Source organism: Schistocerca gregaria, chromosome X, assembly GCF_023897955.1.
Source record: "Schistocerca gregaria isolate iqSchGreg1 chromosome X, iqSchGreg1.2, whole genome shotgun sequence".
Classification (NCBI taxonomy): domain Eukaryota; kingdom Metazoa; phylum Arthropoda; class Insecta; order Orthoptera; family Acrididae; genus Schistocerca; species Schistocerca gregaria.
Genome location: NC_064931.1, coordinates 472,565,940 through 472,578,516, shown reverse-complemented (window position 1 = coordinate 472,578,516; position 12,577 = coordinate 472,565,940). Strand labels below are relative to the sequence as shown.

General features: G+C 43.1%; 1 protein-coding gene across 7 annotated transcripts in view; it reads right to left on the bottom strand.

Moving 5' to 3' along the window:
- LOC126298740 (uncharacterized) overlaps positions 1-12,577 on the bottom strand; it is a 374,620-nt gene that overhangs the window by 214,604 nt on the left and 147,439 nt on the right. For 6 of the 7 annotated variants that reach the window (XM_049990183.1, XM_049990179.1, XM_049990178.1 and 3 more), the window contains one exon: positions 3,036-3,098. The exons of the other annotated variant lie outside the window; for it this stretch is intronic. In XM_049990183.1, the coding sequence (XP_049846140.1) occupies positions 3,036-3,098 (63 nt within the window). The remainder of the gene's footprint in view (positions 1-3,035; positions 3,099-12,577) is intronic. 7 annotated transcript variants of the gene reach the window in all.

Genomic DNA, 12,577 nt, shown 5'->3' with positions numbered 1-12,577 from the left:
TCACCAATTGAAACCGTCTGGTCAATGGTGGCCGAGCAACTGGCTCGTCACAATACGCCAGTCACTAGTCTTGATGAGCTGTGGTATCGTGTTGAAGCTGCATGGGCAGCTGTACCTGTACAGACCATCCAAGCTCTGTTTGACTCAATGCCCAGCCGTATCAAGGCCGTTATTACGGCTAGAGGTGGTTGTTCTGAGTACTGATTTCTCAGGATTTATGCGCCCAAATTGCGTGAAAATATAATCATATGTCAGTTCTAGTATAATATATTTGTCCAATGAATACTCGTTTATCACCTGCATTTCTTTTTGGTGTAGCAATTTTAATAGCCAGTAGTGAACTAAGTCCTTTCCACAATCTATAGAAGCGTGTAGCATAATTTTTGACACACCAGCATGTGGTGTCTGTTCTTTCAGAAATACCCAAAAGAACAGACACCATTTTGATCTACAGCCACTACAAATCAAGACAAAAGGAATAAATGACATCAGCTGCCTCTGGGCATTTATTTAAATAAATGGGAAAAGCTGAAAATTTGTGGTGTGCTGGGATTAGAACCCAGGTCTCTTACTTACCAGTCAGCTGCACTGATCAATGTGCCATCTGGACACAGTGGTCAGTGCCACTATCTAGTAGGCAGGAGGCCCAGGTTCCAATCCTGATCAAGCACAGATTTTCCACTTTCTCCATTGATTTAAATCAATGCCCACTGGCAACTAATCTCATTAATTCCATGTGTCTTGATTCATAGTGGTTGCAGAATCAAAATTGTGCCGGAGATGTCCGAAAGAACAGACACCAAACATTACAAGGGTCACTCCAAAAGAAATGCACACTACTTTTGTAAAAATACTACTTTCATTCTGCATGTGTGAAAGTTTTACTGTGTGTAGATAAATGCTTCCCACTTGTTTTCAAACTTAGTTCAACCTGTTCCCGTGAGCGGTGCTGTCACAGCATGTCTTTAAGATGGCTACTACACTTTACGTTCGTAAGAAGCAACGTGCTGTCATAGAATTCCTGTGCTGTGAAAACGAGGCAGTGGAAAACATCCACAAGAGGTTGAAAATGGTGTATGGCGAGGCTGCTGTCGATCGCAGTTCAGTTAATCGGTGGGCAAGCTGGTTACGTGATAAAAGCGGGCACGGCAACATTGAGGATTGTCCTGGCAGCGGCAGGCCTCGTACTGCACACACTCCAGACATTGTGCACAGAGTTAACGAATTGGTGCCAAGTGGAACCACATATATCCTGATGCATATGTGACGACACTGAAGAAACTTCAAGCTCGACTTCGTCGTGTTCGACCACATGGGCAAAAGCAGGATGTTTTGCTGTTGCATGACAATGCACGGCCACATGTCAGTCAAAAAGTCATGGAAGCGATCACAAAACTCGGATGGACAACACTGAAACACGCGCCTTACAGTCCTGACGTGGCTCCATGAGACTATCATCTCTCTGGGGAACTGAAAGACTCTCTTCGTGGAACAAGGTTTGAAGCTGATGACTCCCTTGTGCACGCTGGCAAACAGTGGCTCCAACAGGTTGGTCCAGAATTTTACCGTGTAGGTATATAGGCGTTAGTTCCAAGATGGCGTAAGGCAATTGAGAGGGATGGAAATTATGTGGAGAAATGGAAATATTGTCCCTAAAGGATGTATCTACACACTGTAAAACTTTCGAACAAGTAGAATAAAAGACGGATTTTTAAAAAAATTGTGTGCATTTCTTTTAGAGTGACCCTCGTAATATTTTACGCTTCTACTCATAAATTTCCCTATAATTATAAACGATTATTTTCGTACGGATCGGATCCAGAGAAGCACCTAATGTTACCCACCGGCCGAGTTAAGTCGACAGTCTGCCGGTATCTGAGAGACACCGAGCTCTAAAATCCAAAAGTCAATATATTTTCTTATAAAGGATGTTAGAGAAATGGACATTTATTTCGGTATTAGACGAAGATATGGTGACTACAACTTGTCACCTAATAAAAGCTAAACAGTTCATCATTTCATTCATCATAATCGGTATTTTTGAAAAGCCTATAGTTGTGTCATTCGTGATTTAAATAATCAAACACTACATCCGTTACGTATTTATCCATGCTTACCACGATACATTTCGAAAATTTATTCTCACTGTCAAGTGCATTTGCTTACAAAAGTATTTTGCGTAATGTTTGCACCAGTGTTTTTCTGCCTCTCTCGCACTGTAGTCGTCTTTTGAAGTACTACTGCAATCGGAAAATCGGGCAAAGTATATCATCGGTTGCTTTTTACAAGCTAATATTAGAAATAGTATTTTGTCTGGTTACTTACAGGTACAGTGCCTCTTCCACTACGCAGAATACCACACATACAAAGACCATCACTCACACCTCAGACTGAACCCAGACTCTTTTTTGTGAAACCATACTCTCACAATATCTCTGTAAAATAATCTGATTACACAAAAACACTTTGAACGATGGTTTGCATATGTGTAGTATTCTGCGTTATGGAAGAGGCGCAGTACCTGTAAGTAGGCAACGAGAAATACTATTTCTAACATTAGCGTATAAAAATCACCCCAAGATTTATATTGTCTGATTTTCCGACTGAAGCACTACCCCGAGCAAAGGACAACTGTGCAAGAGGGGCACAATAAACCACATGCAAACATCACTCAAAATACTAGTGTACACAAGTGCACCTGACAATGAGGATACATTCTCGAAACCCATCATGCTAAATATTAAAGAATTTGTAATGGCGCAGTCTTTTTTTCTTCACCAGCTGTAGAGGTACTTATAAGACTGATAAATAATGTAAACTGGGCTATATCTGCAGTAAAGGTGAGTTTAGTATCTTTGATGAGATTATTTTAATCACTGTAAAATTCGGAAATTGTGTCATACCAGTAATCCTCCTTATCAGACTTTCAATGCGAATAAGCGACATAAATGTCCCATAAAAGTTAAATTTAAAAATGTTTTAAGATAGATGGGCAAATTTAGAAATATACATTAGTTTTTGAAGGCATTGCTTACCTCCTCCTTCAATTCCTCGTCCATCGTTTGGTCCGTTTTCAGGTTGGGATTCCATGCTACTATCTGTAACCCAAATACCGAACAAACTGTAAAATTAATTGTTTAATAAAATGTGAAGAATTCAAATGGGTGCTTCGTAATTTAACACATTATAAGCCGGGTGCTTCAAGAATCGTTGAAACAGACTTATTAACGGCATTGGTGAGTGTACAACACGACACACTACTACGTGTGGTACCACTGAATAAGGAAAGAAAGACATTTTGTAGCATAAGGAAGCTGAAGAAACAAGTTCAATATATAAGAGGAAGCTAAAGAAAACGTGACACGAAATACTAACTGAAAATACCGGGTGGTCAAAAAGTCAGTACAAATTTGAATATTGAATAAATCATGGAATAATGTAGATTGAGATGTACAAATTGACACACATGCTTGGAATCAAATGGGGTTTTATTAGAACCAAAAAAATACCAAAGTTCAAGAAATGTCCGACAGATGGTGCTTCATCTGATCAGAATAGTAATCACAAGCACAACAAAGAAAGATAAAGCAAAAATGATGTTCTTTATAGGAAATGCTCAATATGTCCACCGTAATTCCTCAACAATAACTGTAGTCGAGGAATAATGTTGTGAACAGCACTGTAAACCATGTCCGGAGTTATGGTGAGGCATTGGCGTCGGATGTGGTCTTTCAACATCCCTAGAGATGTCGGTCGATCACGATACACTTGCGACTTCAGGTAACCCCAAAGCCAATAATCGCACGGGCTGAGATCTGGAGACCTGGGAGGCCAAGCATGACGAAAGTGGCGGCTGAGCACACGATCACCACCAAACGACGCGCATCTGTCGGACATTTTGTGAACTTTTCTTTTTGTTCTAATAAAACCCGATGTCATTCCAAACAAGTGTGAAATTTTACCTCTCTATCTACATTATTCCGTGGTTTATTAAGTTTTGCCGGCCGGAGTGGCCGAGCGGATCTAGGCGCTACAGTCGGGAACCGAGGTGTGTGATGTCCTTAGGTTGGTTAGGCTTAACTAGTTGTAAGTTCTAGGGAACTGATGACCTCAGAAGTTAAGTCTCATAGTGCTCAGAGCCATTTGAACCATTTTATTAAGTTTTCAAAATTATACTGACTTTTGGATCACCCCGTATGAAATGAAGTGAGAAAATACTGCCGGCATTTAATTGCTATTGTGTTCCGTCACCCAAGGATGAAAATTGTAGGTATAAAGTGCGATAAATAGCCTTCATATAACTTCACTGTTACGCCCAAGGATTGTTGTGGTATGAGTGACTATTTCTCACTCAGTCATCACGTGAACAAAGCCTTTTTACTTTACTTTTCGTATCATGCATAAATTTATGTTTTCCTGCATCGAGAGTTACTTGTCCATCTGGATAGGGCAAATTTTTTGTTAGGATATTAATTCAAATTTTGTCCAGTAACAATTCCTCACAGATAACTGCATCGTTTGTGGGAAGATAGATACCGAAGATAATAATATTTGCTAAATGAGTAACGTAGAACATGAGCATTAATGGTTATTTGTCTCCATCTGAAGCACTTCAAATTTTGCTTATGTGTCTGTGGAGGACTCATCAACTAGGATAGCGTGCTGCGGTGTGCCTGGCACAAACATTCAAATCCAGACGCCTAATCCAAATATTAAAAAAATCTTTGTATATTCTACATACAGTCATCAGGAAAGGTGACGCAGTGGCAAGACAATGGAACCGTACTGGGGAGGACGGCAGTTCACACCCCCATGCAGCCATCCATATTTACGACTTTCGTGATTTCATCGCTTGAGGAAAGTACTGGGATGATTACTTTGAAAGTACACAACCAAATTCCTTCCCTATCCAACCTCAGTCTGAGTTTATGCTCCGTCTCTAATGACATCATCGACGGGAAGCTAAACCCTAATCATTCTTCCTTCGCATAGTAAGATAAATGAGTAGGGGACATTCAAGTGCAATGAACACTTGGAAATTGCGCAAGTGTGAACATGTTTTTTCTCAAAAATAAACAGACGGAAAAAATCGCAACACCAAAATGGAGTTGTGCGACGAAAACGAAAGTGGGTAGGCGTGTTTCTACATCAGAAATGACCTTGTGGATGACATCCGAAGTTCACTGAGGCTTTTTGCAGATGATGCTGTGGTGTATCGAGAGGTTGTAACAATGTACTGAAATGCAGGAGGATCTGCAGTGAATTGACGCATGGTGCAGGGAATGGCAATTGAATCTCAGTGTAGACAAGTGAAATGTGCTGCGAATACATAGAAAGATAGTTCCTTTATCATTTAGCTACAAAATAGCAGGTCAGCAACTGGAAGCAGTTAATTCCATAAATTATCTGGGAGTACGCATTAGGGGTGATTTAAAATGGAATGATCATATAAAGTTGATCGTCGGTAAAGCAGATGCCAGACTGAGATTCATTGGAAGAATCCTAAGGAAATGCAATCCGAAAACAAAGGAAGTAGGTTACAGTACGCTTGTTCGCCCACTGCTTGAATACTGCTCAGCAGTGTGGGATCCGTACCAGATAGGGTTGATAGAAGAGAGAGAGAAGATCCACCGGAGAGCAGCGCGCTTCGTTACAGGATCAGTTGGTAATCGCGAAAGCGTTACGGAGATGATAGATTAACTCCAGTGGAAGACTGCAGGAGAGACGCTATGTAGCTCGGTACGGGCTTTTGTTAAAGTTTCAAGAACATACCTTCACCGAAGAATCAAGCAGTATATTGCTCCCTCTTACGTATATCTCGCGAAGAGACCATGAGGATAAAATCAGAGAGATTAGAACCCACACAGAAACATACCGACAATCCTTCTTTCCACGAACAATACGAGACTGGAATAGAAGGGAGAACCGATAGAGGTACTCAGGGTACCCTCCGCCACACACCGTCAGGTGGTTTGCGGAGTATGGATGTAGATGTAGATGTAGAAAGGGAATGTTTATTCAAATTTCCCCCAATCGCATAAGAGTGACGACAGTTGCGCCACTATGAGAATGCAAATGAGGTTTGCTTTATATACAAGCTGTAACGTGAGTGTTTGTTACATTAGAGATTCGACGTGGTGAGACGATATTACTCCAGAATTCCTTTAAGGCTAGAATGACTACATTACCAGCACCACATTATTTCGTTAGTTGATTGATTTGGGGGAGGGATCCGAACAGCGAAGTTACCGGTCCAGTCGGATTAGCGAAGGATGGGGAAGAAAGTCAGCCGTGCCCTCTCAAAGAAACAACGCTGGAATTTGCCTGAAGCGATCACGACCGGACGCGGATTCGAACCGTCGTCCTCCCGAATGAGAGTCCGGTGTGCTACCCACTGCGACACCCGCTCGGTGCACCACACTGAATTTGAATGCGGTCGTGTAATAGGGCTACTCGAAGCTGGACGATCCATCTGTGATGCTGCAGAAATACTTGGCAGGAATGAAGCCACTGTAGATGATTACCAGCAGTGGTGGTCACGGGCAGGTTCTCACCCAAGGCAACCCGTCTCCGGGTGGCCACGTGATACCGGTGAGAGGGAAGACCGTTGTGTTTGGCATTTGGCTGTGGCACATCGTTCTGGGTCTGCAGTAGAAATTTAAGCAGCAATTGTTACCACTGCGAACTGTTACAAATCAGTTATTTCAAAGACATCTCCGAGCCACACGGCCTGTAGCGTGCATTCCACTGACCGTAATCCACCACAATTTGCGACTTCAGCGTGACACGACAGTTTATTTGATGGTGGAGTGGAGTTCTGTTTTGTTTGCTGGTGAAAGATAGGGGTGCCTCGGTGCCGGTGACGGCCCTGTGTTGGTTAGCGGGAGGTCAGGTGAGCGCCGCAAACCAGTCTGTCTGATGCCTAGACACAATGGACTTACACCTGGAGTTATGGTCTGAGGTGCGATTTCATATGAAAGGAGGAGACTCTTGGGGTTATCCCAAGCACCCTAACCGCAAATTTGTACGTCAGTCTGGTGATTCGACCTGTTGTATTGCCATTCATGGACAGCATTCCAGAGGCTGTTTTCCAACAGGATAGCACTCGCCCACATACCGCTGTTGTAACCCAACATGCTCTCTATAGTGTCGACACGTTGCCTTGGCCTCCTCGATTACCAATCGGGGACATATGGGACATCATCGCACGACGACTCCAGCGTCAGCCACAAACAGCGTTAACCGTCCCAGTATTCACCAACAAAGTGCAACAGGCATGAAGTTTCATCCCACAAACTGAAATCCTTCGCCTGTACAATACAATGCATTCACGTTTGCTTGCTTTCATGCAACATTCTGTCGGTTGCACCGGATATTAAAATATCAGCATCTCATATTTAGTTAACGGCCTTGCCGCAGTGGTAACATCGGTTCCCGTCAGATCACCGAAGTTAAACGCTGTCGGGCTGGGCTAGCACCTGGACGGGTGACTATCCGGTCTGCCTAGCGCTGTTGGTTGCGGGGTGCAGCTGGCCCTTGTGAGGCAAACTGAGGAGCAACTTGATTGAGAAGTGGTGGCTCCAGAAACTGACGTATGGCCGGGAGAGCGGTGTGCTGACCACAAGCCCCTACATAAACGCATCCAGTGACGCCTATGGGCTGAGGATGACACGGCGGCCGGAAGGTACCGTTTGGCCTTCATGGCCTGTTCGGGAGCAGTTATTTCATATTTGCATTGGCTTATCTCGCGCTTACATTAACCTGTCATTATGCAATGTTACTTACACAAATGTATTTTCGAAAGTCATTACTCTACATTAATTATGTTTGGTGTTGAGATTGTTTTCCCGTCCATGAAGCTTCAAATGCGAAAACTCTTAGGAATTTTTTAGGTAGTACGAAAGTAGCTGTAACTAACTTTTTAATCAGATTCTTTTAATGAAAAGAAACATGTTCGTATTTTTTGTGCGCCGACAGGAGCCTTTTTGCGCTGGTTCCCTACTTTTCTCTGCTGCTGCAGGGCATGGATATGTTACCCATGTGAAAACAAAAGTATTGGTCAGTGACATATAGATAGTTTACTTATGCGAAACTGAAATAGAGTAAAACTAATTTGACACCTCAGACCGGATTTTACGCGCAAAAAAATTTTACATGTGCTTCAGTACCACAGCATGTAGTTCCCAGACGATAACGGAGACACTTTACAGCGTATTTCTCCGCGCTATGTCACTTTTCGAGCTAAGTTTTCGCCTCATACCGGATTTTACATGTAGAAGTAGAGTAAATTTGAACCTCTGTATCGTGGAAACGGATAAAGATATCTACAAAACTTTCAAGTTTGCTCGAAACCGGAAGCTTAGGAACATATTGTAAACATTTCAGCCATTTTCTGTGCATACCCATCTTGGAATCCTCGGCTTGGGTTTAATCCTCCGGTGACGGCGAAAATACAGAATTTTTTTTTTTTTTTTTGCAGTTTTCCGAGGTACCGCCCATGCACTAATAGTATCTCCGTAAGTCCCATCTAGCCCATCATCAACTGAAAAAAGAAAAAAAAAACTATTTGTGGTCCCTACCTTTTTATCACAGACAGAACCCGAGGTATGAGCACCGGAAAATCCCATTTCTTATGTGCGGCTTTTGGAATATATAAGGTACACGCACTGTCGCATACATACCGATATAGCGGACAATGTGTGATTAGTTCATTAATTTTATTTGTAGTCGTCTCTAAGATCTCATATTTCTGCTACAGGTGTTGTAAGTCCAGGCTGTTAGGCGTGCTACACGTCTTTCACCATAACCTGCTAATTTCGGGGTGACGTTCATTGCTAATATTAGTCAAAGGGATTTTCAGCCTTATTCGCTAATTCGTTTCGTGAAGTGGGTGGATCTTCAAATGGTTCAAATGGCTCTGAGCACTATGGGACTTAACATCTGTGGTCATCAGTCCCCTAGAACTTAAAACTACTTAAACCTAACTAACCTAAGGACATCACACACATCAATGCCCGAGGCAGGATACGAACCTGCGACCGTAGCGGTCACGCGGTTCCAGACTGAAGCTCCTAGAACCGCACGGCCACACCGGCCGGCTTGGATGCATCTGCCAGGAGTAAACGCATTGTTAGAGGAGTAAATGTGGTAGGCATTGAATTCAATAACGTGATGTATATCGATTCAACGAGTTGACACTTAGGCTACCCGTGGGCTACTCTGGCGACCTTTGTAGTAGTAGAGTTTATACGATTAAGTAGCTTTGATACATTATATACAGGGTGTTACAAAAAGGTACGGCCTAACTTTCAGGAAACATTCCTCACACACAAAGAAAGAAAATATGTTATGTGGACATGTGTCCAGAAACGCTTACTTTCCATGCTAGAGCTCATTTTATTACTTCTCTTCAAATCAAATTAATCATGGGATGGAAACACACAGCAACAGAACGTACGAGCGTGACTTCAAACGCTTTGTTACAGGAAATGTTCAAAATGTCCTCCGTTAGCGAGGATACATGCATCCACCCTCCGTCGCATGGAATCCTTGATGCGCTTCCTGGAGAATGGCGTATTGTATCACAGCCGTCCACAATACGAGCACGAAGAGTCTCTACATTTGGTACCGGGGTTGCGTAGACAAGAGCTTTCAAATGCCCCTATAAATGAAAGTCAAGAGGGTTGAGGTCAGGAGAGCGTGGAGGCCATGGAATTGGTCCGCCTCTACCAATCCATCGGTGACAGAATCTGTTGTTGAGAAGTGTACGAACACTTCGACTGAAATGTGCAGGAGCTCCATCGTGCATGTACCACATGTTGTGTCCTACTTTTAATGGAACATGTTGTAGCAGCACAGGTAGAGTATCCCGTATGAAATCATGATAACGTGCTCCGTTGAGCGTAGGTGAAAGAACATGGGACCAATCAAGATATCGCCAACAATGTCTGCCCAAACGTTCACAGAAAATCTGTGTTGATGACGTGATTGCACAATTGCGTGCGGATTCTCGTCAGCCCACACATGTTGATTGTGAAAAGATACAATTTGATCAGGTTGGAATGAAGCCTTATCCGTAAAGAGAATATTTGTACTGAAAAGAGGATTGACACATTGTTGGATGAACCATTCACAAAAGTGTACCCGTGGAGGCCAATCAGCTGCTGATAGTGCCTGCACACGCTGTACATGGTACGGAAACAACTGGTTCTCCCGTAGCACTCTCCATATAGTGACGTGGTCAACGTTACCTTGTACAGCAGCAACTTCTCTGACGCTAACATTAGGGTTATCGTCAACTGCACGAAGAATTGCCTCGTCCATTGCAGGTGTCCTCGTCGTTCTAGGTCTTCCCCAGTCGCAAGTCATAGGCTGGAATGTTCCGTGCTCCCTAAGAAGCCGATCAATTGCTTCGAACGTCTTCCTGTCGGGACACCTTCGTTCTGGAAATCTGTCTCGATACAAACGCACCGCGCCACGGCTACTGCCCCGTGCTAATCCATACATCAAATGGGCATCTGCCAACTCCGCATTTGTAAACATTGCACTGACTGCAAAACCACGTTCCTGATGAACACTAACCTGTTGATGCTAGGTACTGATATGCTTGATGCTAGTACTGTAGAGCAATGAGTCGCATGTCAACACAAGCACCGAAGCTAACATTACCTTCCTTCAATTGGGCCAACTGGCGGTGAATCGAGGAAGTACAGTACATACTAACAAAACTAAAATGAGCTCTAACATGGAAATTAAGCGTTTCAGGACACATGTCCACATAACATCTTTTCTTTATTTGTGTGTGAGGAATGTTTCCTGAGAGTTTGGCCGTACCTTTTTGTAACACCCTGTATAAAGTGATGGTGGAAAAGGGGGGAGGGGGGAAGAAAGCAAAGGAAAGGGAAGGGAAGGTAAGGGAAGAAATTATTGATGTCAGCTGCATAGGTAGTTTATGCGATGAGAGAAAATGTGTGCAAGACCGGGACTCGAGCCCTGCATCTCCTGCTTACTTGGCATTTGCGTTAACCACTGTTCCAGCCGGACACAGTATTTATCTCAACAGCGCGAACCATCTCAGCACACTGCCCGGCCGACCCACACTCTCACCATGCGCAACTTATCCGCAGTCCCCGTCCGTGTCCTTCGTACTGGTTTCTTTGACATTCTCACAGCAGGTCGAACGTGAGTGCGCATCGGCACTGGAGATGGTGGATCTGTGGCCCATAGAGGCAAATCAATTAAATGAAAGGGTGGCGCCTGTTGTTTCGTGACCGGATCATGGAGTTGGCACCCTCCTCTCGAGTAGTGCCGGTTCCGGTGGCTCGCATCTCACATTCGCTACCACACATGCGAACATTTTTGGCGAATACAGATATGTATAGACACTGACTACCACGCTTTCAATGGTACGTGATATATAACGATATTTATCTCTTATTGTCACGAGAACGGCCAAGTAATACCGTAGAGAGACGGCAACCAACAGTAAATTGGTCAGTTGCATGGCGTTCAGTGACCTATGTCTTTCTTGATACAGTGACGGATGAGCTATGGTATCTGGTAGTAAATGCGAAGTATGTGACGCGATTCAGTTATGTGCTATTCATATGATGGATTCTCCACTGTGCCTTCAGTGAAATGGTAGATATGTAGAACTTCTGCAGAAGTGTGGTGTTTGGTACAAAAATTACCGCTTTCTTGTTCCGCAAGCTATCGAAACACAGATATTTCTTTAATACGATAAGACATACTACCACCAAGCGAAGACTAATGCAGTGACTTGCATTCGGAGGGTGACTGTTTTATCTTTACCAAGATGGCAATAAGAATGTATTTCTGGGCCTTTCTGCAAGAACGTCATCTTTGCTTTTGAAACATCCGATGTGTAAACTATATTGTGCTAACCTTTTAGGAAATGCCTATCTAGATCCCCCACGCAGTTTGAGTGTACCGGGTAGGAGAATCCAATTAATATATTTGTTGATTTAAAACAAGAATAAACCAGTACAGCGGAGCGGTCTTTTTCTTTATAATATCACGAGTAGACGTGCCCGACTCCAGTATGAGGAGCACCGGGGATCAGCCAGACACACTTCTAATATGTGATCATCAGACAGTTGCTGTTTCGTAATGCAAGAAAAGCGTTTGTGTGTTTTATTACTTAATTTAATTATGTACTTACAACATGTTTTCGCCTACCATTTCTAATATGTAAAAAAAGAATTAACAGAGTCACTGCTGTTACAAGGACTATTCAATAAAATAGCACGCTGAATGTAGTTAATCTCTGAGCAGCAATTGCAATCTGGGTCCTCAATTATCTGTCGGATGTACTCCAATCTCGGTTTGCCTTTACAGTTTTTACACTCTACAGCTCACTCTAGTACCATGCAAGTTATTCCATCACGTCTTAGCAGATATCCTAACATCCTGTCCCTTCTTCTTGTCAGTGTTTTTCTATAAATTCCTCTCCTCACCGATTCTGCGGAGAACTTCCTGATTCCTTACCTTATCAGTCCACCAAATTTTCAATATTCTTCTCTAACACCACATCTCTACATCTACATCTAAGTTATTA